The 25341-nt window shown below is 46.0% G+C and overlaps 1 protein-coding gene across 5 annotated transcripts; it reads left to right on the forward strand.

Moving 5' to 3' along the window:
• The first annotated feature begins 17864 nt into the window (after positions 1 to 17864).
• psmg2 (proteasome (prosome, macropain) assembly chaperone 2) lies at positions 17865 to 23790 on the forward strand. 5 transcript variants are annotated; one of them, XR_005041349.1, is made up of 7 exons: positions 17866 to 18231; positions 18371 to 18542; positions 20611 to 20669; positions 21199 to 21317; positions 21607 to 21780; positions 22479 to 22645; positions 23283 to 23790. XR_005041349.1 is itself a non-coding variant. In XM_036971454.1 (7 exons), the coding sequence occupies exons 1-7, from the start codon at positions 18172 to 18174 to the stop codon at positions 23361 to 23363; spliced, it is 786 nt and encodes a 261-aa protein (XP_036827349.1). In that variant the 5' UTR covers positions 17875 to 18171; the 3' UTR covers positions 23364 to 23790. The 5 variants fall into 5 exon arrangements, 4 of the variants coding, with proteins under 4 accessions (XP_036827351.1, XP_036827350.1, XP_021415387.1 ...); XM_036971454.1 differs by having other exon boundaries at positions 17875 to 18231; positions 22525 to 22645; XM_036971456.1 differs by lacking the exons at positions 22479 to 22645; positions 23283 to 23790 and adding an exon at positions 22295 to 22468 and having other exon boundaries at positions 17865 to 18231.
• The last annotated feature ends 1551 nt before the right edge of the window (positions 23791 to 25341 follow it).

Consider the following 25341-nt stretch of genomic DNA (forward strand, 5'->3'; position numbering starts at 1 on the left):
GTCTGGAACCCATAAGACACCCTAGGTCAGAGAGGGAGATTCAGGTCTGGAACCCATAAGACACCCTAGGTCAGAGATGAAGATTCAGCTCTGGAACCCATAAGACACCCTAGGTCAGAGATGGAGATTCAGGTCTGGATCCCATAAGACACCCTATGTCAGAGAGGGAGATTCAGGTCTGGAACCCATAAGACACCCTAGGTCAGATATGAAGATTCAGGTCTGGAACCCATAAGACACCCTAGGTCAGAGAGGGAGATTCAGGTCTGGAACCCATAAGACACCCTAGGTCTGGAACCCATAAGACACCCTAGCTCTGGAACCCATAAGACACCCTAGGTCTGGAACCCATAAGACACCCTAGGTCAGAGAGGGAGATTCAGGTCTGGAACCCATAAGACACCCTAGGTCAGAGAAGAAGATTCAGGTCTGGAACCCATAAGACACCCTAGGTCAGAGAAGAAGGTTCAGGTCTGGAACCTATTAGACACCCTAGGTCTGGAACCCATAAGACACCCTAGGTCAGAGATGAAGATTCAGGTCTGGAACCTATTAGACACCCTAGGTCAGAGATGGAGATTCAGGTCTGGATCCCATAAGACACCCTAGGTCAGAGATGAAGATTCAGGTCTGGAACCCATAAGACACCCTAGGTCTGGAACCCATAAGACACCCTAGGTCAGAGAGGGAGATTCAGGTCTGGAACCCATAAGACACCCTAGGTCAGAGATGAAGATTCAGCTCTGGAACCCATAAGACACCCTAGGTCTGGAACCCATAAGACACCCTAGGTCAGAGAGGGAGATTCAGGTCTGGAACCCATAAGACACCCTAGGTAAGAGATGAAGATTCAGCTCTGGAACCCATAAGACACCCTAGGTCAGAGATGGAGATTCAGGTCTGGATCCCATAAGACACCATATGTCAGAGAGGGAGATTCAGGTCTGGAACCCATAAGACACCCTTGGTCAGAGATGAAGATTCAGGTAAGGAACCTATTAGACACCCTAGGTCAGAGAAGAAGATTCAGGTCTGGAACCCATAAGACAGCCTAGGTCTGGAACCCATAAGACACCCTAGGTCAGAGAGGAAGATTCAGGTCTGGATCCCATAAGACACCCTAGGTCAGAGAGGAAGATTCAGGTCTGGAACCCATAAGACACCCTAGGTCAGAGATGGAGATTCAGGTATGGATCCCATAAGACACCCTCGTTCAGATATAAAGATTCAGGTCTGGAACCCATAAGACACCCTAGGTCAGAGAGGGAGATTCAGGTCTGGAACCCATAAGACACCCTAGGTCTGGAACCCATAAGACACCCTAGGTCTGGAACCAATAAGACACTCTAGGTCTGGAACCCATAAGACACCCTAGGTCAGAGAGGGAGATTCAGGTCTGGAACCCATAAGACACCCTAGGTCAGAGAAGAAGATTCAGGTCTGGAACCCATAAGACACCCTGGGTCAGAGAAGAAGGTTCAGGTCTGGAACCTATTAGACACCCTAGGTCTGGAACCCATAAGACACCCTAGGTCAGAGAGGAAGATTCAGGTCTGGATCCCATAAGACACCCTAGGTCAGAGAGGAAGATTCAGGTCTGGAACCCATAAGACACCCTAGGTCAGAGATGGAGATTCAGGTATGGATCCCATAAGACACCCTAGGTAAGATATGAAGATTCAGGTCTGGAACCCATAAGACACCCTAGGTCAGAGAGGGAGATTCAGGTCTGGAACCCATAAGACACCCTAGGTCTGGAACCCATAAGACACCCTAGGTCTGGAACCAATAAGACACTCTAGGTCAGAGAAGAAGGTTCAGGTCTGGAACCTATTAGACACCCTAGGTCTGGAACCCATAAGACACCCTAGGTCAGAGAGGAAGATTCAGGTCTGGATCCCATAAGACACCCTAGGTCAGAGAGGAAGATTCAGGTCTGGAACCCATAAGACACCCTAGGTCAGAGATGGAGATTCAGGTATGGATCCCATAAGACATCCTAGGTCAGATATGAAGATTCAGGTCTGGAACCCATAAGACACCCTAGGTCAGAGAGGGAGATTCAGGTCTGGAACCCATAAGACACCCTAGGTCTGGAACCCATAAGACACCCTAGGTCTGGAACCAATAAGACACTCTAGGTCTGGAACCCATAAGACACCCTAGGTCAGAGAGGGAGATTCAGGTCTGGAACCCATAAGACACCCTAGGTCAGAGATGGAGATTCAGGTCTGGATCCCATAAGACACCCTAGGTCAGAGATGAAGATTCAGGTCTGGAACCCATAAGACACCCTAGGTCTGGAACCCATAAGACACCCTAGGTCTGGAACCCATAAGACACCCTAGGTCAGAGAGGGAGATTCAGGTCTGGAACCCATAAGACACCCTAGGTCAGAGATGAAGATTCAGCTCTGGAACCCATAAGACACCCTAGGTCAGAGATGGAGATTCAGGTCTGGATCCCATAAGACACCCTATGTCAGAGAGGGAGATTCAGGTCTGGAACCCATAAGACACCCTTGGTCAGAGATGAAGATTCAGGTCTGGAACCCATAAGACACCCTTGGTCAGAGATGAAGATTCAGGTATGGATCCCATAAGACACCCTAGGTCAGATATGAAGATTCAGGTCTGGAACCCATAAGACACCCTAGGTCAGAGAGGGAGATTCAGGTCTGGAACCCATAAGACACCCTAGGTCTGGAACCCATAAGACACCCTAGCTCTGGAACCCATAAGACACCCTAGGTCTGGAACCCATAAGACACCCTAGGTCAGAGAGGGAGATTCAGGTCTGGAACCCATAAGACACCCTAGGTCAGAGAAGAAGATTCAGGTCTGGAACCCATAAGACACCCTAGGTCAGAGAAGAAGGTTCAGGTCTGGAACCTATTAGACACCCTAGGTCTGGAACCCATAAGACACCCTAGGTCAGAGATGAAGATTCAGGTCTGGAACCTATTAGACACCCTAGGTCAGAGATGGAGATTCAGGTCTGGATCCCATAAGACACCCTAGGTCAGAGATGAAGATTCAGGTCTGGAACCCATAAGACACCCTAGGTCTGGAACCCATAAGACACCCTAGGTCAGAGAGGGAGATTCAGGTCTGGAACCCATAAGACACCCTAGGTCAGAGATGAAGATTCAGCTCTGGAACCCATAAGACACCCTAGGTCTGGAACCCATAAGACACCCTAGGTCAGAGAGGGAGATTCAGGTCTGGAACCCATAAGACACCCTAGGTAAGAGATGAAGATTCAGCTCTGGAACCCATAAGACACCCTAGGTCAGAGATGGAGATTCAGGTCTGGATCCCATAAGACACCATATGTCAGAGAGGGAGATTCAGGTCTGGAACCCATAAGACACCCTTGGTCAGAGATGAAGATTCAGGTAAGGAACCTATTAGACACCCTAGGTCAGAGAAGAAGATTCAGGTCTGGAACCCATAAGAACCCATAAGACACCGTAGGTCAGAGAGGAAGATTCAGGTCTGGATCCCATAAGACACCCTAGGTCAGAGAGGAAGATTCAGGTCTGGAACCCATAAGACACCCTAGGTCAGAGATGGAGATTCAGGTATGGATCCCATAAGACACCCTAGGTCAGATATAAAGATTCAGGTCTGGAACCCATAAGACACCCTAGGTCAGAGAGGGAGATTCAGGTCTGGAACCCATAAGACACCCTAGGTCTGGAACCCATAAGACACCCTAGGTCTGGAACCAATAAGACACTCTAGGTCTGGAACCCATAAGACACCCTAGGTCAGAGAGGGAGAATCAGGTCTGGAACCCATAAGACACCCTAGGTCAGAGAAGAAGATTCAGGTCTGGAACCCATAAGACACCCTGGGTCAGAGAAGAAGGTTCAGGTCTGGAACCTATTAGACACCCTAGGTCTGGAACCCATAAGACACCCTAGGTCAGAGAGGAAGATTCAGGTCTGGATCCCATAAGACACCCTAGGTCAGAGAGGAAGATTCAGGTCTGGAACCCATAAGACACCCTAGGTCAGAGATGGAGATTCAGGTATGGATCCCATAAGACACCCTAGGTCAGATATGAAGATTCAGGTCTGGAACCCATAAGACACCCTAGGTCAGAGAGGGAGATTCAGGTCTGGAACCCATAAGACACCCTAGGTCTGGAACCCATAAGACACCCTAGGTCTGGAACCAATAAGACACTCTAGGTCTGGAACCCATAAGACACCCTAGGTCAGAGAGGGAGATTCAGGTCTGGAACCCATAAGACACCCTAGGTCAGAGAAGAAGATTGAGGTCTGGAACCCATAAGACACCCATGGTCAGAGAAGAAGGTTCAGGTCTGGAACCTATTAGACACCCTAGGTCTGTAACCCATAAGACACCCTAGGTCAGAGATGAAGATTCAGGTCTGGAACCTATTAGACACCCTAGGTCAGAGATGGAGATTCAGGTCTGGATCCCATAAGACACCCTAGGTCAGAGATGAAGATTCACGTCTGGAACCCATAAGACACCCTAGGTCTGGAACCCATAAGACACCCTAGGTCTGGAACCCATAAGACACCCTAGGTCAGAGAGGGAGATTCAGGTCTGGAACCCATAAGACACCCTAGGTCAGAGATGAAGATTCAGCTCTGGAACCCATAAGACACCCTAGGTCAGAGATGGATATTCAGGTCTGGATCCCATAAGACACCCTATGTCAGAGAGGGAGATTCAGGTCTGGAACCCATAAGACACCCTTGGTCAGAGATGAAGATTCAGGTCTGGATCCCATAAGACAGCCTAGGTCTGGAACCCATAAGACACCCTAGGTCAGAGAGGAAGATTCAGGTCTGGATCCCATAAGACACCCTAGGTCAGAGAGGAAGATTCAGGTCTGGAACCCATAAGACACCCTAGGTCAGAGATGGAGATTCAGGTATGGATCCCATAAGACACCGTAGGTCAGATATGAAGATTCAGGTCTGGAACCCATAAGACACCCTAGGTCAGAGAGGGAGATTCAGGTCTGGAACCCATAAGACACCCTAGGTCTGGAACCCATAAGACACCCTAGCTCTGGAACCCATAAGACACCCTAGGTCTGGAACCCATAAGACACCCTAGGTCAGAGAGGGAGATTCAGGTCTGGAACCCATAAGACACCCTAGGTCAGAGAAGAAGATTCAGGTCTGGAACCCATAAGACACCCTAGGTCTGGAACCCATAAGACACCCTAGGTCAGAGAGGGAGATTCAGGTCTGGAACCCATAAGACACCCTAGGTAAGAGATGAAGATTCAGCTCTGGAACCCATAAGACACCCTAGGTCAGAGATGGAGATTCAGGTCTGGATCCCATAAGACACCATATGTCAGAGAGGGAGATTCAGGTCTGGAACCCATAAGACACCCTTGGTCAGAGATGAAGATTCAGGTAAGGAACCTATTAGACACCCTAGGTCAGAGAAGAAGATTCAGGTCTGGAACCCATAAGACAGCCTAGGTCTGGAACCCATAAGACACCCTAGGTCAGAGAGGAAGATTCAGGTCTGGATCCCATAAGACACCGTAGGTCAGAGAGGAAGATTCAGGTCTGGAACCCATAAGACAACCTTGGTCAGAGATGGAGATTCAGGTATGGATCCCATAAGACACCCTAGGTCAGATATGAAGATTCAGGTCTGGAACCCATAAGACACCCTAGGTCAGAGAGGGAGATTCAGGTCTGGAACCCATAAGACACCCTAGGTCTGGAACCCATAAGACACCCTAGGTCTGGAACCAATAAGACACTCTAGGTCTGGAACCCATAAGACACCCTAGGTCAGAGAGGGAGATTCAGGTCTGGAACCCATAAGACACCCTAGGTCAGAGAAGAAGATTCAGGTCTGGAACCCATAAGACACCCTAGGTCAGAGAAGAAGGTTCAGGTCTGGAACCTATTAGACACCCTAGGTCTGGAACCCATAAGACACCCTAGGTCAGAGATGAAGATTCAGGTCTGGAACCTATTAGACACCCTAGGTCAGAGATGGAGATTCAGGTCTGGATTCCATAAGACACCCTAGGTCAGAGATGACGATTCACGTCTGGAACCCATAAGACACCCTAGGTCTGGAACCCATAAGACACCCTAGGTCTGGAACCCATAAGACACTCTAGGTCAGAGAGGGAGATTCAGGTCTGGAACCCATAAGACACCCTAGGTCAGAGATGAAGATTCAGCTCTGGAACCCATAAGACACCCTAGGTCAGAGATGGATATTCAGGTCTGGATCCCATAAGACACCCTATGTCAGAGATGAAGATTCAGGTCTGGAACCCATAAGACACCCTAGGTCTGGAACCCATAAGACACCCTAGGTCAGAGAGGGAGATTCAGGTCTGGAACCCATAAGACACCCTAGGTCAGAGATGAAGATTCAGCTCTGGAACCCATAAGACACCCTAGGTCAGAGATGGAGATTCAGTTCTGGATTCCATAAGACACCCTATGTCAGAGAGGGAGATGCAGGTCTGGAACCCATAAGACACCCTTGGTCAGAGATGAAGATTCAGGTCTGGAACCTATAAGACACCCTAGGTCAGAGATGAATATTCAGGTCTGGAACCTATAAGTCACCCTAGGTCAGAGAAGAAGATTCAGGTCTGGAACCCATAAGACAGCCTAGGTCTGGAACCCATAAGACACCCTAGGTCAGAGAGGAAGATTCAGGTCTGGAACCCATAAGACACCCTAGGTCAGAGAAAAAGATTCAGATCTGGAACCTATTAGACACCCTAGGTCTGGAACCCATAAGACACCCTAGGTCAGAGATGGAGATTCAGGTCTGGATCCCATAAGACACCATATGTCAGAGAGGGAGATTCAGGTCTGGAACCCATAAGACACCCTTGGTCAGAGATGAAGATTCAGGTAAGGAACCTATTAGACACCCTAGGTCAGAGAAGAAGATTCAGGTCTGGAACCCATAAGACAGCCTAGGTCTGGAACCCATAAGGCACCCTAGGTCAGAGAGGAAGATTCAGGTCTGGATCCCATAAGACACCGTAGGTCAGAGAGGAAGATTCAGGTCTGGAACCCATAAGACAACCTTGGTCAGAGATGGAGATTCAGGTATGGATCCCATAAGACACCCTAGGTCAGATATGAAGATTCAGGTCTGGAACCCATAAGACACCCTAGGTCAGAGAGGGAGATTCAGGTCTGGAACCCATAAGACACCCTAGGTCTGGAACCCATAAGACACCCTAGGTCTGGAACCAATAAGACACTCTAGGTCTGGAACCCATAAGACACTCTAGGTCAGAGAGGGAGATTCAGGTCTGGAACCCATAAGACACCCTAGGTCAGAGAAGAAGATTCAGGTCTGGAACCCATAAGACACCCTAGGTCAGAGAAGAAGGTTCAGGTCTGGAACCTATTAGACACCCTAGGTCTGGAACCCATAAGACACCCTAGGTCAGATATGAAGATTCAGGTCTGGAACCTATTAGACACCCTAGGTCAGAGATGGAGATTCAGGTCTGGATCCCATAAGACACCCTAGGTCAGAGATGACGATTCACGTCTGGAACCCATAAGACACCCTAGGTCTGGAACCCATAAGACACCCTAGGTCTGGAACCCATAAGACACTCTAGGTCAGAGAGGGAGATTCAGGTCTGGAACCCATAAGACACCCTAGGTCAGAGATGAAGATTCAGCTCTGGAACCCATAAGACACCCTAGGTCAGAGATGGATATTCAGGTCTGGATCCCATAAGACACCCTATGTCAGAGATGAAGATTCAGGTCTGGAACCCATAAGACACCCTAGGTCTGGAACCCATAAGACACCCTAGGTCAGAGAGGGAGATTCAGGTCTGGAACCCATAAGACACCCTAGGTCAGAGATGAAGATTCAGCTCTGGAACCCATAAGACACCCTAGGTCAGAGATGGAGATTCAGTTCTGGATTCCATAAGACACCCTATGTCAGAGAGGGAGATGCAGGTCTGGAACCTATAAGACACCCTAGGTCAGAGAAGAAGATTCAGGTCTGGAACCCATAAGACAGCCTAGGTCTGGAACCCATAAGACACCCTAGGTCAGAGAGGAAGATTCAGGTCTGGAACCCATAAGACACCCTAGGTCAGAGAAAAAGATTCAGATCTGGAACCTATTAGACACCCTAGGTCTGGAACCCATAAGACACCCTAGGTCAGAGATGAAGATTCAGGTCTGGAACCTATTAGACACCCTAGGTCAGAGATGGAGATTCAGGTCTGGAACCCATAAGACACCCTAGGTCAGGGAGGGAGATTCAGGTCTGGAACCCATAAGACACCCTAGGTCAGAGATGAAGATTCAGGTCTGGAACCCATAAGACACCCTAGGTCAGAGATGGAGATTCAGGTCTGGAACCCATAAGACAGCCTAGGTCTGGAACCCATAAGGCACCCTAGGTCAGAGAGGAAGATTCAGGTCTGGATCCCATAAGACACCGTAGGTCAGAGAGGAAGATTCAGGTCTGGAACCCATAAGACAACCTTGGTCAGAGATGGAGATTCAGGTATGGATCCCATAAGACACCCTAGGTCAGATATGAAGATTCAGGTCTGGAACCCACAAGACACCCTAGGTCAGAGAGGGAGATTCAGGTCTGGAACCCATAAGACACCCTAGGTCTGGAACCCATAAGACACCCTAGGTCTGGAACCAATAAGACACTCTAGGTCTGGAACCCATAAGACACTCTAGGTCAGAGAGGGAGATTCAGGTCTGGAACCCATAAGACACCCTAGGTCAGAGAAGAAGATTCAGGTCTGGAACCCATAAGACACCCTAGGTCAGAGAAGAAGGTTCAGGTCTGGAACCTATTAGACACCCTAGGTCTGGAACCCATAAGACACCCTAGGTCAGAGATGAAGATTCAGGTCTGGAACCTATTAGACACCCTAGGTCAGAGATGGAGATTCAGGTCTGGATCCCATAAGACACCCTAGGTCAGAGATGACGATTCACGTCTGGAACCCATAAGACACCCTAGGTCTGGAACCCATAAGACACCCTAGGTCTGGAACCCATAAGACACTCTAGGTCAGAGAGGGAGATTCAGGTCTGGAACCCATAAGACACCCTAGGTCAGAGATGAAGATTCAGCTCTGGAACCCATAAGACACCCTAGGTCAGAGATGGATATTCAGGTCTGGATCCCATAAGACACCCTATGTCAGAGATGAAGATTCAGGTCTGGAACCCATAAGACACCCTAGGTCTGGAACCCATAAGACACCCTAGGTCAGAGAGGGAGATTCAGGTCTGGAACCCATAAGACACCCTAGGTCAGAGATGAAGATTCAGCTCTGGAACCCATAAGACACCCTAGGTCAGAGATGGAGATTCAGTTCTGGATTCCATAAGACACCCTATGTCAGAGAGGGAGATGCAGGTCTGGAACCTATAAGACACCCTAGGTCAGAGAAGAAGATTCAGGTCTGGAACCCATAAGACAGCCTAGGTCTGGAACCCATAAGACACCCTAGGTCAGAGAGGAAGATTCAGGTCTGGAACCCATAAGACACCCTAGGTCAGAGAAAAAGATTCAGATCTGGAACCTATTAGACACCCTAGGTCTGGAACCCATAAGACACCCTAGGTCAGAGATGAAGATTCAGGTCTGGAACCTATTAGACACCCTAGGTCAGAGATGGAGATTCAGGTCTGGAACCCATAAGACACCCTAGGTCAGGGAGGGAGATTCAGGTCTGGAACCCATAAGACACCCTAGGTCAGAGATGAAGATTCAGGTCTGGAACCCATAAGACACCCTAGGTCAGAGATGGAGATTCAGGTCTGGATCCCATAAGACACCCTAGGTCAGAGAAGAAGATTCAGGTCTGGAACCCATAAGACACCCTAGGTCAGAGATTAAAATTCAGGTCTGGAACCTATAAGACACCCTAGGTCAGAGAAGAAGATTCAGGTCTGGAACCTATTAGACACCTTAGGTCTGGAACCCATAAGACACCCTAGGTCAGAGATTAAGATTCAGTTCTGGAACCCATAAGACACCCTAGGTCAGAGATGAAGATTCAGGTCTGGAACCCATAAGACACCCTATGTCAGAGAGGGAGATTCAGGTCTGGAACCCATAAGACACCCTTGGTCAGAGATGAAGATTCAGGTCTGGAACCTATTAGACACCCTAGGTCAGAGATGAATATTCAGGTCTGGAACCCATAAGACAGCCTAGGTCTGGAACCCCAAAGACACCCTAGGTCAGAGAGGAAGATTCAGGTCTGGAACCCATAAGACACCCTAGGTCAGAGAAGAAGAGTCAGGTCTGGAACCCATAAGACACCCTAGGTCAGAGAAGAAGATTCAGGTCTGGAACCTATTAGACACCCTAGGTCTGGAACCCATAAGACACCCTAGGTCAGAGATGAAGATTCAGGTCTGGAACCTATTAGACATCCTAGGTCAGAGAAGAAGATTCAGGTCTGGAACCCATAAGACACCCTAGGTCAGAGATTAAAATGCAGGTCTGGAACCTATAAGACACCCTAGGTCAGAGAAGAAGATTCAGGTCTGGAACCTATTAGACACCCTAGGTCTGGAACCCATAAGACACCCTAGGTCAGAGATTAAGATTCAGGTCTGGAACCCATAAGACAACCTAGGTCAGAGATGAAGATTCAGGTCTGGAACCCATAAGACACCCTAGATCTGGAACCCATAAGACACCCTATGTCAGAGAGGGAGATTCAGGTCTGGAACCCATAAGACACCCTTGGTCAGAGATGAAGATTCAGGTCTGGAACCTATTAGACACCCTAGGTCAGAGATGAATATTCAGGTCTGGAACCCATAAGACAGCCTAGGTCTGGAACCCAAAAGACACCCTAGGTCAGAGAGGAAGATTCAGGTCTGGAACCCATAAGACACCCTAGGTCAGAGAAGAAGAGTCAGGTCTGGAACCCATAAGACACCCTAGGTCAGAGAAGAAGATTCAGGTCTGGAACCTATTAGACACCCTAGGTCTGGAACCCATAAGACACCCTAGGTCAGAGATGAAGATTCAGGTCTGGAATCTATTAGACATCCTAGGTCAGAGATGGAGATTCAGGTCTGGAACCCATAAGACACCCTAGGTCTGGAACCCATAAGACACCCTAGTTCAGAGAGGGAAATTCAGGTCTGGAACCCATACGACACCCTAGGTCAGAGATGAAGATTCAGGTCTGGAACCCATAAGACACCCTAGGTCAGAGATGGAGATTCAGGTCTGGATCCCATAAGACACCCTAGGTCAGAGAAGAAGATTCAGGTCTGGAACCCATAAGACACCCTAGGTCAGAGAAGAAGATTCAGGTCTGGAACCTATTAGACACCCTAGGTCTGGAACCCATAAGACACCATAGGTCAGAGATGAAAATTCAGGTCTGGAACCCATAAGACACCCTATGTCAGAGATGAAGATTCAGGTCTGGAACCCATAAGACAGCCTAGGTCTGGAACCCATAAGACACCCTAGGTCAGAGAGGAAGATTCAGTACTGGATCCCATAAGACACCCTAGGTCAGAGAGGAAGATTCAGGTCTGGAACCCATAAGACACCCTAGGTCAGAGATGGAGATTCAGGTATGGATCCCATAAGACACCCTAGGTCAGATATGAAGATTTAGGTCTGGAACCCATAAGACACCCTAGGTCAGAGAGGGAGATTCAGGTCTGGAACCCATAAGACACCCTAGGTCTGGAACCCATAAGACACCCTATGTCTGGAACCCATAAGACACCCTAGGTCTGGAACCCATAAGACACCCTAGGTCAGAGAGGGAGATTCAGGTCTGGAACCCATAAGACACCCTAGATTCCAACCCCAGTCGACCGTAGAGAGGTATTCTGACCCCAGTCGACCATAGAGAGGTATTCTGACCCCAGTCGACCGTAGAGAGGTATCCTGACCCCAGTCGAACGTAGAGAGGTATCCTGACCCCAGTCGACCGTAGAGATTTATCCTGACCCCAGTCGACCCTAGAGAGGTATCCTGACCCCAGTCGACCGTAGAGAGGTATCCTGACCCCAGTCGACCGCAGAGAGGTATCCTGACCCCAGTCGACCGTAGAGAGGTATCCTGACCCCAGTCGACCGTAAAGAGTTATCCTGACCCCAGTCGACCCTAGAGAGGTATCCTGACCCCAGTCGACCGTAGAGAGGTATCCTGACCCCAGTCGACCGTAGAGAGGTATCCTGACCCCAGTCGACCGTAGAGAGGTATCCTGACCCCAGTCGCCCGTAGAGAGTAATCCTGACCCCAGTCGACCCTAGATAGGTATTCTGACCCAGTCGACCGTAGAGAGGTATCCTGACCCCAGTCGACCGTAGAGAGGCATCCTGACCCCAGTCGACCCTAGAGAAGTATTCTGACCCCAGTCGACCGTAGAGAGGTATCCTGACCCCAGTCGACCGTAGAGAGGTATCTGAACTTGTTGGAGTTGTGCATCACCAGAAACGACTTTAAGTTCAATGGGAAGTACTCCAGATACATGGTACTGCCACGCCCTGACCTTAGAGATCCATTTTATTTCTCTATTTGGTTAGGTCAGGGTGTGATTTGGGTGGGCATTCTATGTTTTCTATTTCTTTGTTTGTGGCCGAGTGTGGTTCCCAATCAGAGGCAGCTGTCTATCGTTGTCTCTGATTGGGAATCATACTTAGGAAGCCTTTTTCCCACCAATGTTGTGGGTAATTATTTCTATTCTGTGAGTGTTTGTGTGCGCCATGGTTGGGTTGCTGTTTTTGTGAAGGTTTCACTTGGATTAAAAGATGTGGAATTACTTGCACACTGCGCCTTGGTTCATTTATGACAGGGAGTTTGAAGACAGCGAATGTGACAGGTACAGCCATGGGAAAGAATGTTTTGCAAATGTGTATACATGTTTTTGGGAAGAAACTGCTTTCATCAAATGTAAGGCCTTACCATTGCTGTACCTTAGGTATCTTGATGATATTTTTGGACTGTGGGGAGGCTCCACCTCTGAATTCAGGGAATTATTAAACATTTTAAACTCGCATCACTTATCAATATCAATTACACATAACTTGCACAAAAGTATTTCTAGGTACACATGTCCTTTTTCATTCACAAGGAGGGAGAAACCAAAAAATGTGCAACTACAGTTTTCTTTAAGTAAACAGAAACCTCCTTCACAAATGTAGTTTCCATCCAAAACACACACAAAATGGTGAGGGTCCTGATCAAATCACAATTTATACGTTTCCACAGAATCTGTTGTTATAGAGGAGGCCACAAGAACACTCTTCTCAGTATTAAGGCCCAGGGGTTACTCCAGGAGGTTCCTGAGAGAGCTTAGGGTTGAGGTCAATCAGACCTTCCAGACCCATGGAACATAGAAGGTAGAGCGGGATAACCCTGTGGTTCCATTTGTGGGGACTTATTCTCAGGCTCTGGTGCGGTTCAACTCTGAACTTAAATCTCATTTTCAACAGACTCAGAATGATTGTGAGGCCTTAAAATGTCAGGGTAATCTCGGCCTTCAGGAGAAATAAGAACATTAAGGACATTCTAGTCCATTCAAGCCTGAAAAAGAAGAAACTGATACAGAATAAATATTTTACTCAAAGTTTCTGTCCAATATGTATTTGGGCTTGGGGGCTCCAATCAGGCATAAAATCCAACTGGATACTGGAAATGTGTTTTTTGTGATTGAGTGCCTTGTTTGTCATAAACTCAATATTGAAGAGACACAAAACACACTAGAATGCAGACTTAAACAACATCTATACCACACTCAGAAGGGTGATCGATCCACTATGTTGTATGTCCACTTTTGGCCTCATACAGAGAAGAACCTTATAATTTTTGTCCTGGAGACCAATATGGGGTGGTGGAAAACTCAAAGACAGAGATGCCTGAGCGACAATGGATTACAACAGTAGGAACCATTAATCCTCTCTAGGCCTTAATGGGAAATACTAAGCCACCGAGTAATTTGTCTCCATCTTGTGGCTGTTTTAGACACTTGGCGTCTGAATTGGTTTAGGATAAAGCTGCAGATCTAGTGTACCTATCATGATGATTATTATCATTATTTTTAATGAGCTGGATCCTTGTATAATTATGTGTTATAAATGGTGTGATGGAAACCATTCTTTATATACCTTTTTTAGTTTAAATGTGAATATTTATAGGAATTGAAATGTTCCTCCCTCTTTTAGGGATTGAAAGCACTTCTGATTCATCATTCTTATTTAATATTTGTTGGTGTGTTTCTAAACATACATGTATAGGTCTTGTAGCTATCACTGGCCTAGTAGATAGAACTCTCCTTTGTCTGGAACTATTCTAACCCTACTCATTCCTGAGGCCTGAGTCCTAACCCTAACCTTCCTGGCAACTATACCAAACCCTACCAACTATACCAAACCCTACTCATTCCTGAGGCCTGAGTCCTAACCCTAACCTTCCTGGCAACAATACCAAACCCTACCAACTATACCAAACCCGACTCATTCCTGAGTCCTAACCCTAACCTCCTTGGTTCTCATGCCTAACCCTAACCCCTTGGGAGATCCAGTCCCCTTCCCCACATGATACATTTAATTGATGCTTTTATTTTATATATTTTTTGTATAAACATTTTTAATATATGGCTGTTTTGTTACAGTAACCCTCCCCCTCCCACTTTTATTTTTCTTGTCTTTATTAAATTTTTTTCATTTTGAAGGGAGGGTCATGATATCAAATCAAATCAAACTTTATTTGTCATGTGCCGAATACAACAAGTGTAGACTTTACCGTGAAATTCTTACTTACAAGCCCTTAACCAACAGTGAAGTTCAAGAAGAGTTAAGAAAATATTTACCAAGTAAACTAAAGTAAAAAGTAATAGTAAAAAGTAAGACAATAAGAATAACAATAACGAGGCTATATAAAGTGGGCACCGGTACCGAGTGAGTGTGCAGGGGTACAGGTTTGTTGAGGTAATTTTTACATGTAGGTGGGGGTGATGAGGTGACTATGCATAGATAATAAACAGTGAGTAGCAGCAGTGTACAAAAGGGGGGGTCAACATACATTTTCCGGTGGCGATTTTATTAATTGTTCAGCAGTCTTATGGCTTGGGGGTAGAAGCTGTTAAGGAGACTTTTGGTCATAGACTTGGCGCTCCGGTACCTCTTGCCATGCGGTAGCAGAGAAAACAGTCTATAACTTGGGTGACTGGAGTCTCTGATAATTTTATGGGCTTTCCTCTGACACCGCCTATTATATAGGTCCTGGATGGCAGGATGCTTGGCCTCAGTGATGTACTGGGCCGTTCGCACTACCCTCTGTAGCGCCTTAAGGTCAGATACCGAACAGTTGCCATACCAGGCGGTGATGCAACCGGTCAGGATGCTCTCGATGGTGCCGCTGTAGAACTTTTTGAGGATCTGGGGACGCATGACGAATCTTTTCAGTCTCCTGAGGGGGAAAAGGTTTTGTCGTGCCCTCTTCACGACTGTCTTGGTATGTTTGGACCATGATAGTTCGTTGGGGATGTGGACACCAATGGAACTTAAAACTCTCGACCCGCTCCACTACAGCCCCGCCAATGTTAATGGGGGCCTGTTCGGCCTGCCTTTTCCTGTAGTCCACGATCAGCTCCTTTGCTGTGTGTGTTGTGTGTGTGTGTTCAGTGCGCCAATGAATCCCAACTGAAGATGACCTCTTCACTTAAACCTAACCCTCTACTCATCAGCCTTAAACCTAACCCTCTACTCATCAGCCTCATCAGTCTTAAACCTAACCCTCTACTCATCAGTCTTAAACCTAACCCTCTACTCATCAGCCGTAAACCTAACCCTCTACTCATCAGCCGTAAACCTAACCCTCTACTCATCAGCCTTAAACTTAACCCTCTACTCATCAGCCTTAAACCTAACCCTCTACTCATCAGCCTTAAACCTAACCCTCTACTCATCAGTCTTAAACATAACCCTCTACTCATCAGCCTCATCAGCCTTAAACCTAACCCTCTACTCATCAGCCTTCCCAATGTGCTGATATGTATGGTGACCTGTGGGATGAGATTTCATTTTGAAGGAATGTTCATGATATGTACAGTGCCTTGCAAAAGTATTCATGCATTCCAACCTGTAATTTAAATAGATTTTTATTGGGATTTCATGAAATGGACATACACAAAATAGTCCAGATTGGTGAAGTAAAAACAAAATAATTGTTTAATAATAAAACGGAAAAGTGTGTATATGTATTCACCCCTTTGCTATGAAGCCCCTAAATAAGATCTGGTGCAACCATATCTGTCCATAGGACCACTTTAATCCGTACACTCCACAGAGCTGGGCTATACAGAAGAGTGGCCAGAAAAAAAGTAATTGCTTAAAGAAGAAAATAACCAAACACGTTTGGTGTTCGCCAAAAGGTATGTGGGAGACGGTACTCTGGTCAGATGAGACTAAAATTGAGCTTTTTGCCCATCAAGAAAAACACTATGTCTGACTCAAAACCAAAACCTCTCATCACCCTGAGAACACATCCCCAAAGTGAAGCATGGTGGTGACAGCATCATGCTGTGGGGAAGTTTTTCATCGGTAGGGACTGGGAAACTGGTCAGAATTGAAGGAATGATGGATGGCGCTAAATACAGGGAAATTCTTGAGGGAAACCTGTTTCAGTCTTCAAGAGATTTGAGACTGGGACGGGGGTTCACCTTCCAGCAGGACACTGACCCTAAGCATACCACTAAACCAACACTTGAGGGGAAACATTTAAATGTCTTGGAATGGCCTAGTCAAAGCCCAGACCTCAATCCAATTGAGAATCTGTGGTATGACTTAAAGATTGCTGTACATCAACGGAACCTATCCAACTTGAAGGAGCTGGAGCAGTTTTGCCTTGAAGAATGGGCAAAAATTCCAGCAGCTAGATGTGCCAAGCTTATAGAGACATACCCCAAGAGACATGCAGCTGTAATTGCTTGGGGCGGCAGGTAGCCTAGTGGTTAAAGCGTTGGACTTGTAACCGAAAGGTTGCAAAATAAAATCCCAGAGCTGACAAGGTTCTGCCCCTGAACAAGGCATCATAGGCCATCATTGAAAATAAGAATTTGTTCTTAACTGACTTTCCTAGTTAAATAAAGGTAAAATAAAAAAAAGTGGCTCTACAAAGTATTGACTTTGGGGGGGTGAATAGTTATGCATGCTCAAGTTCTTGTTTGTTTCACAATAAAATATTTTGCATCTTCAAAGTGGTAGTCATGTTGTGTAAATCAAATGATGCAACCCCCCCCCCCCCCCCAAAAAAAAACTATTTTAATTCCAACCCTCTACTCAAATTTCAAAAACAAGAAAATGGTGCCGTCTGCTTTGCTTAATATAAGATATTTTAAATTATTTATACTTTTACTTTTGATACTTAAGTGTCAAGAGTAAATTTAATTGCTAAAAGATACTTAAGTATATTTAAAACCAAATACTTTTAGACTTTTACTCAAGTAGAATTTTACTGGCTGACTTTCACTTTTATTTGAGTAACTTTCTATTAAGGTATCTTTACTTTTACTCAAGTATGACAATTGATGATATAGCATAGGACATATACACTTTTATCAAATAAAGTACACATTATTCAAGTACACATTACTTTACCCGTGCAGTGTAACGCCTGAAAGCTAAAGACATGTTGTGTGTTGATGGGCAACATTTAAAAAATATTACAAAACTTTCTTCCAAGCATAATGGCAAACGACAAAGAGAGGAGGATACTGCTAACTTTAAAGACGGTACTTGGCGGGAGTTGTGTATCTGTTTTTGCAAAAAGGTTCATCTTAGCTACGCGGCTGAAAGTAGGCGACCGCTAGAGTCCCCTTTCAGACACAACAAATATCTCCCTCGTTCTTTTATTTTAAGACTTATATTGGAACTTTCAATGAAGTTACAATTAAATATAGAAGTTTATTTTTGTCAAATCTTATAAATATATTTAAAATGTTGACTTCTATGGCAGTACAACAATATTTTTATTCAGGCATCTGATAACGCACCAACATCGACGCCATCTATGTTCTTAAAGGCCCATTTCCAGTTTGCAAGAAGTGAAAGTAAATGGGAATTTATTACAACCAAAACACTCTGAAAGTGGTTGATTGAACAGTAATTAAGTTGTTTCATTCTCAACACACATGATGTTTGTCGCGGCAGAATGCACCCCAACGTCTTTTAAAGGCTTTACCCTGATTATGGTGAGTTAACTGCCATGCTTACTCTGTATTTATGCTCTATCATTGTGTCTAATTGGTTTCAACGTGTGCTGCACGCTTCTACTACAGTGTCTATTCTACTGTATTGTATCTAACCAAATGTCACATTGTCTGTCTACAGCCAGCAATCTCTGTTGGAAATGTGGGGCAGCTGGCAGTGGACCTGATTGTTTCTACGCTCAACATGTGTCGAGTCGGATACATCCACACTGACTGTCTCATCCCTATGGCAGGGAACAACCCTTATGCTACATTCGCTGAGAACGCCAACGACCTCAGTACCAATGCAGAAGGTACACTAAATATACAAAACAGTGGAGGCTGGTGGGAGGAGATATGAGGACAGGCTCATTGTTATGGCTGGAATGGATTAAATGTAAAGATATCAAACATGGAAACCACATGTTTGACTCTTCCATTGATTCCAATCCAGCCATAACAATGAGCCTGGCTTCCTATAGCTCCTCCCACCAGCCTCTGCTAATACAAAAATATGTGGACACCCCTTCAAGTTAGTGGATTTGGCTATTTCAGGCACTATAAAATCGGCACACAGCCATGCAATCTCCATAGAGAAACATTGGCAGTAAACTGGCAGTAAACCGTCATAGGATGCCACCTTTCCAACAAGTCAGTTCATCACATTTCTGCCCTGCTACATCTGCCCTGGTCAACTGCATCCCACTGCTGGCTTGCTTCTGAAGCTAAGCAGGGTCTTGGTCAGTCCCTGGATGGGAGACCAGATGCTGCTGGAAGTGGTGTTGGAGGGCCAGTAGGAGGCACCCTTTCCTCTGGTCTAAAAAAATATCCCAATGCCCCAGGGCAGTGATTGGGGACATTGCCCTGTGTAGGGTGCTGTCTTTTGGATGGGATGTTAAACGGGTGTCCTGACTCTCTGTGGTCACTAAAGATCCCTTAGCACTTATTGTAAGAGCCCGGTGTCCTGGCTAAATTCCCAATCTGGCCCTCATACCATCATGACCATCTAATCATCCCCAGTTTACAATTGGCTCATTCATCCCCCTCCTCTCCCCTGTAACTATTCCCCAGGTTGTTGCTGTAAATGAAACTGTGTTCTCAGTCAACTTACCTGGTAAAATGAGGGTTAAATAAATAAAAAGTGCTGTTATTGTGGAGTGGAAATGTCTAGGAGCAACAACGGCTCAGTGGCAATGTGGTAGGCCACAACTTCCACCGAGTGGTGAAGCTTGTAAAAATTGTCTCTCATCGGTTGCAAACCTCCCTACCGAGTTCCAAACTGCTTCTGAAAGCAACGGCAGCACAATAACTTTTCATCAGGAAAAGTTATTGAAATGGGTTTCCATGACCAAGCAGCTGCACACAAGCCTAAGATCACCATGCGCAATGCCAAGCGTCGGCTGGAGTGGTGTAAAGCTCGCCGCCATTGGACTCTGGAGCAGTGGAAACATGTTCTCTGGAGTGATGTATCACACTTCACCATCTGGCAGTCCGACAGATGAACAGATGAATCTGGGTTTGGCGGAGTGCCAACTGTAAAGGTGGAAATAATGGTCTGGGACTGTTTTTCATGGTCCGTGCTTGGCCACTTAGTTCCAGTGAAGGGAAATCTTAATGCTACAGCATACAATGACATAGACGATTCTGTGCTTCCAACTTTGTGGCAACAGTTTGGGGAAGGCCCTTTCCTGTTTCAGCATGACAATGCCCCTTGCACAAAGCGAGGTCCATACAGAATTTTTTTGTCAAGATTGGTGTGGAAGAACTTGACTGACCTGCAGATAGCCCTGACCTCAACCCCATCAAACATATTTGGGATGACTTGGAATGCTGTCTGCGAGCCAGGCCTAATCGCCCAACATCAGTGCCCGACCTCACTAATGCTGTTGTGGCTGAGTGAAAGTAAGCCCCCGCAGCAATATTCCAAAGTAGTGGAAAGCCTTCCCAGAAGAGTGGAGACTGTTTTAGACGCAAAGGGTGGACCAGCTCTATATTGGGGCTCCCGAGTGGCACAGCGGTCTAAGGCACTGCATCTCAGTGTTAGAGACGTTACTACAGATCCTGGTTTGATTTCAGGCTGTATCACAACCGGCTGTGATTGGGAGTCCCATAGGGCGGCGCACAATTGGCCCAGCATTGTCCGGGTTTGGCTGGGGTAGGCCGTCATTATAAATAAGAATTTGTTTTTAACTGACTTGCCTAGTTAAATGAAAGGTTAATGCCCATGATTTTGTTCGACAAGCAGGTGTCCACATACTTTTGGTCTTGTAGTGAAATAGGGTAGTTGTCTATGTAACACTGTACTGTTAATGATCATAATGTACAATAGTCATCGCTTCAGTCACATTGACATGGAATGAGATTCTCTTCTCTCTTGAACAGTGTACTCTTCTCCAGAGTTGAGGTTGGCAGTTCTTCAGATCAGAACCCCAATTATCCAGGTAATGTAACAGAGGTCGGCTTCATTTAACCCATTCTATTTGTAACCGAGTTAAGCCTTAAAGGAGAAGCTCACCCAAAAACACTTCTGGGCCCTTTATAACACTTGCCTGGCTGTTTGTCAGTACCCTAGACCGTTTTTAGGTTCATTGTTTGAGTATTTAGATTTCTGTATTTTTATATCAGACAGCCACCGGTTGGAGCCCACACCCTGTGCAAACATAGCAACGGAGCGTCGTATACAGTCCGCTCCAAAGTAGGTAAACAATGCTGCGTAAAGTGTATAGCAGCCTTAAGGGAACAGTGTAGCAGCCTTAAGGGAACAGTGTAGCAGCCTTAAGGGAACAGTGTAGCAGCCTTAAGGGAACAGTGTAGCAGCCTTAAGGGAACAGTGTAGCAGCCTTAAGGGAACAGTGTAGCATGAGAAGCTGTTTGCAGCTTACTGACATTGGTTTCACATGGATATGGTTATGCTGTTATGGTTTTTAACTTGGGAGAGGAGAACTATCATATCGGTCCTTTCTGTTGCAGACAAAGTCCAAGAAGTTCTGTAAGCTGATGGTGTCTTGGATCAAAGCCAGTGGTTTCTCCAGGACTGTCGTGCTGTCCAGCAGTCATGCTTACCAGAGGGATGACCAACAGCTACTGGGGTGCAGAACTGCTATCTACCAGAATTACTATGTTCAACTAGATTTTTTGTTCCATTCCACTTGTCACATAAATATATGGAGTGCATGGCAGAGAGCTCTGACTGACAAATCCTACATAAAATATATAAAAAGTATTTCGCTATCATTGTCCATGTTCCGATATTCCACTAATGAACGTGATGACAGATGAACGTGATGACAGATGAACGTGATGACAGATGAACGTGATGACAGATGAACGTGATGACAGAGGAATGTGATGATAGATGAACCCCTTCCTTGCTCGCAGGTCTCCCCTGCGTTACCTGCAGACTCCCTCCATGCAGAAGGTGACTGGTGACCGGCTGAAGGAGATGGATTGGAAGGAGATGGAGACAGTATCTACCTTCCCTGGGGTTACTGACTCAGAGCAGCGCCTCTATATACCTGGAGGGGGCGCCACTAAAGGCCTCTTCACTGACAGGTACAGGAGACTGACAGGGGGTGTAGGTAGAAGTCACCTCTGAACACTGATACAGGATCATATTTGTTTTTACTGGCTATATTATCCTCACACATGCAGTGTGGAACGCTGAACACTACATCTGATAAAGAGGAATACGTTTACCTTGCACAAAAAGTTCACTTAGGTGCACTATGCAGAAATCGCCATTTCCTGGTTGCTAAAATTCTAATAGTTCTCATAATTTCAGTTTGTGTCAAAACAAGAGAATACGGTGTAGAGAATCATTGTACCATCTAAACCGCTGTGAAATTGCTTTTCCATATCCATATTGTATTTTCAGATGTTTGAGGCTGGTGTACCAAACAGAAAGTAAAAGATGCAAAAACTACATTTAAGAATGGGAAGTATAGAGATCTGTACCGCGTCTTAGACTGGCTTTCAATGAGGCTTTAAGGTTTTCTCCATGGTGTTGTCTCTGTGTTCCAGCTGTGCTGAGGACATTCTTCTCCATGGTGTTGTCTCTGTGTTCCAGCTGTGCTGAGGACATTCCTCTTCATGGTTTTGTCTCTGTGTTCCAGCTGTGCTGAGGACATTCTTCTCCATGGTGTTGTCTCTGTGTTCCAGCTGTGCTGAGGACATTCTTCTCCATGGTGTTGTCTCTGTGTTCCAGCTGTGCTGAGGACATTCCTCTTCATGGTTTTGTCTCTGTGTTCCAGCTGTGCTGAGGACATTCTTCTCCATGGTGTTGTCTCTGTGTTCCAGCTGTGCTGAGGACATTCCTCTGGTGGTGGTGCTGATCTTCTGCTCTGAAGGAGACAACATCCCAGACGCCTTCACTCTCCTCAACCACCTCAACACTTGGCTCCACCTAGTGGACGCACCTGTAAGTGCTACTGTATGAGTACAGCCATATGATGTTATGGCTTGTGTATGTATTTACATTTGAGTTATTAAGAAGACACTCTTGTCCAGAGCAACTTAGTCAGTGCATTCAACTAAGTTAAGTAGGGAAAACAAGTACATGTCACATTCATTACAAGTACACCCTTTGAAATAGTCACTAACCTCTAGTTGCATGTGACATGCTGGTAGAAATTACATATAAAAATGGAACTTTCCCTGAATTAAAGTCCCCGGCCTCTAGGAGCGCCGCATCTGGGTGAGAATTTTCTTGTTTGCTTACGGCCTTATACAGCTGGTTGGTGGTAAATAGACAGCTACGAAGAATCTAGATGAACTCTGTTGGTAAATATTATGGTCTGCAGCTTATCGTGAGGTACTCTACCTCAGGTGAGCAAAACCTTGAGACTTCCTTTATATTAGAGATTGTGCACCAGCTGTTGACAGAGATGCACACCACCCCCTCCCTGATCTTACCGGAGGCTGCTGTTCTGTCTTGCCAAGGCACAGAAAAAACGGCTAACTGTATATAATCCATGTCGTTGTTCAGCCATGACTCTGAAACACAGGATGTTAGTTATTCATGTCCCGTTTATACATGCCTATTCCATCCTTCATAGGCCCAGACGCAGCCAAAGTGGAGGATACCAGCATCATGGAGGCTTCTCTTTGGCAGTGGCATCCCCCCTGCACTCTTCTAAATCACCCAGTGGAATCTCCCCTGCCCCAACTCTCCTAAATCACCCAGTGGAATCACCCCTGCCCCAACTCTTCTAAATCACCCAGTGGAATCTCCCCTGCCCCAACTCTCCTAAATCACCCAGTGGAATCTCCCCTGCCCCAACTCTCCTAAATCACCCAGTGGAATCACCCCTGCCCCAACTCTTCTAAATCACCCAGTGGAATCACCCCCTACCCCAACTCTTCTAAATCACCCAGTGGAATCACCCCCTGCCCCAACTCTCCTAAATCACCCTGTGGAATCCCCCCTACCCCAACTCTCCCCTGCCCCAACCGGTGTTATGAGTCCAGGTTTATAGTCCTGAAGTGTGCCTAGTGGTTATCATTACCTACCCTGGTGATGAGAATCAATATTTACTCTACGGTTATTAAAAGTATTAAATCATCTCTGGTGTTCATTGTCAGTTAATGCAGTCTTTGTAGAGAATGTGTGAACCCCTATATACAGTGGGGCAAAAAAGTATTTAGTCAGCCACCAATTGTGCAAGTTCTCCCACTTAAAAAGATGAGAGGCCTGTAATTTTCATCATAGGTACAATTCAACTATGACAGACAAAATGAGAAAAAAAATCCAGAAAATCACATTGTAGGATTTTTTTATGAATTTATTTGCAAATTATGGTGGAAAATTATCTCAATACTTTACTATATACCCTTTGTTGGAAATGACAGAGGTCAAATGTTTTCTGTAAGTCTTCACAAGGCTTTCACACACTGTTGCTGGTATTTTGGCCCATTCCTCCATGCAGATCTCTACAGCAGTGATGTTTTGGGGCTGTTGCTGGGCAACACGGACTTTCAACTCCCTCCAAAGATTTTCTATGGGGTTGAGATCTGGAGACTGGCTAGGCCACTCCAGGACCTTGAAATGCTTCTTACGAAGCCACTCCTTCGTTGCCCGGGCGGTGTGTTTGGGATCATTGTCATGCTGAAAGACCCAGCCACGTTTCATCTTCAATACCCTTGCTGATGGAAGGAGGTTTTCACTCAAAATCTCACGATACATGGCTCCATTCATTCTTTCCTTTACACGGATCAGTCGTCCTGGTCCCTCTGGATCATCCAAATGCTCTCTAGCAAACTTCAGACGGGCCTGGACATGTACTGGCTTAAGCAGGGGGACACGTCTGGCACTGCAGGATTTGAGTCCCTGGCGGCGTAGTGTGTTACTGATGGTAGGCCTTACTTTGGTCCCAGCTCTCTGCAGGTCATTCACTAGGTCCCCCCGTGTGGTTCTGGGATTTTTGCTCACCGTTCTTGTGATCATATTAACCCCACGGGGTGAGATTTTGCGTTGAGCCCCAGATCGAGGGAGATTATCAGTGGTCTTGTATGTCTTCCATTTCCTAATAATTGCTCCCACAGTTGATTTATTCAAACCAAGCTGCTTACCTTTTGCAGATTCAGTTTTCCCAGCCTGGTGCAGGTCTACAATTTTGTTTCTGGTGTCCTTTGACAGCTCTTTGGTCTTGGCCATAGTGGAATTTGGAATGTGACTGTTTGAGGTTGTGGACAGGTGTCTTTTTATACTGATAAAAAGTTCAAACAGGTGCCATTAATACAGGTGGAGGACAGAGGAGACTCTTAAAGAAGTTACAGATCTGTGAGAGCAAGACATCTTGCTTGTTTGTAGGTGACCAAATACTTATTTTCCACCATAATTTGCAAATAAATTCATAAAAAATCCTACACTGTGATTTTCTGGATTTTTTTTTTCCTCATTTTGTCTGTCATAGTTGAAGTGTACCTATGATGAACATTACAAGCCTCTCATCTTTTTAAGTGGGAGAACTTGCGCAATTGGTGGCTGACTAAATACTTTTTTGCCCCACTCTAGGGCACTACTTTTGACCTGGTCTATAGGCAATATGGTGCTATTTGACCTGGTCTATAGGGAATATGGTGCTATTTGACCTGGTCTATAGGGAATATGGTGCT

Source organism: Oncorhynchus mykiss, chromosome 32 (assembly GCF_013265735.2).
Source record: "Oncorhynchus mykiss isolate Arlee chromosome 32, USDA_OmykA_1.1, whole genome shotgun sequence".
Taxonomy (NCBI): Eukaryota; Metazoa; Chordata; class Actinopteri; order Salmoniformes; family Salmonidae; genus Oncorhynchus; species Oncorhynchus mykiss.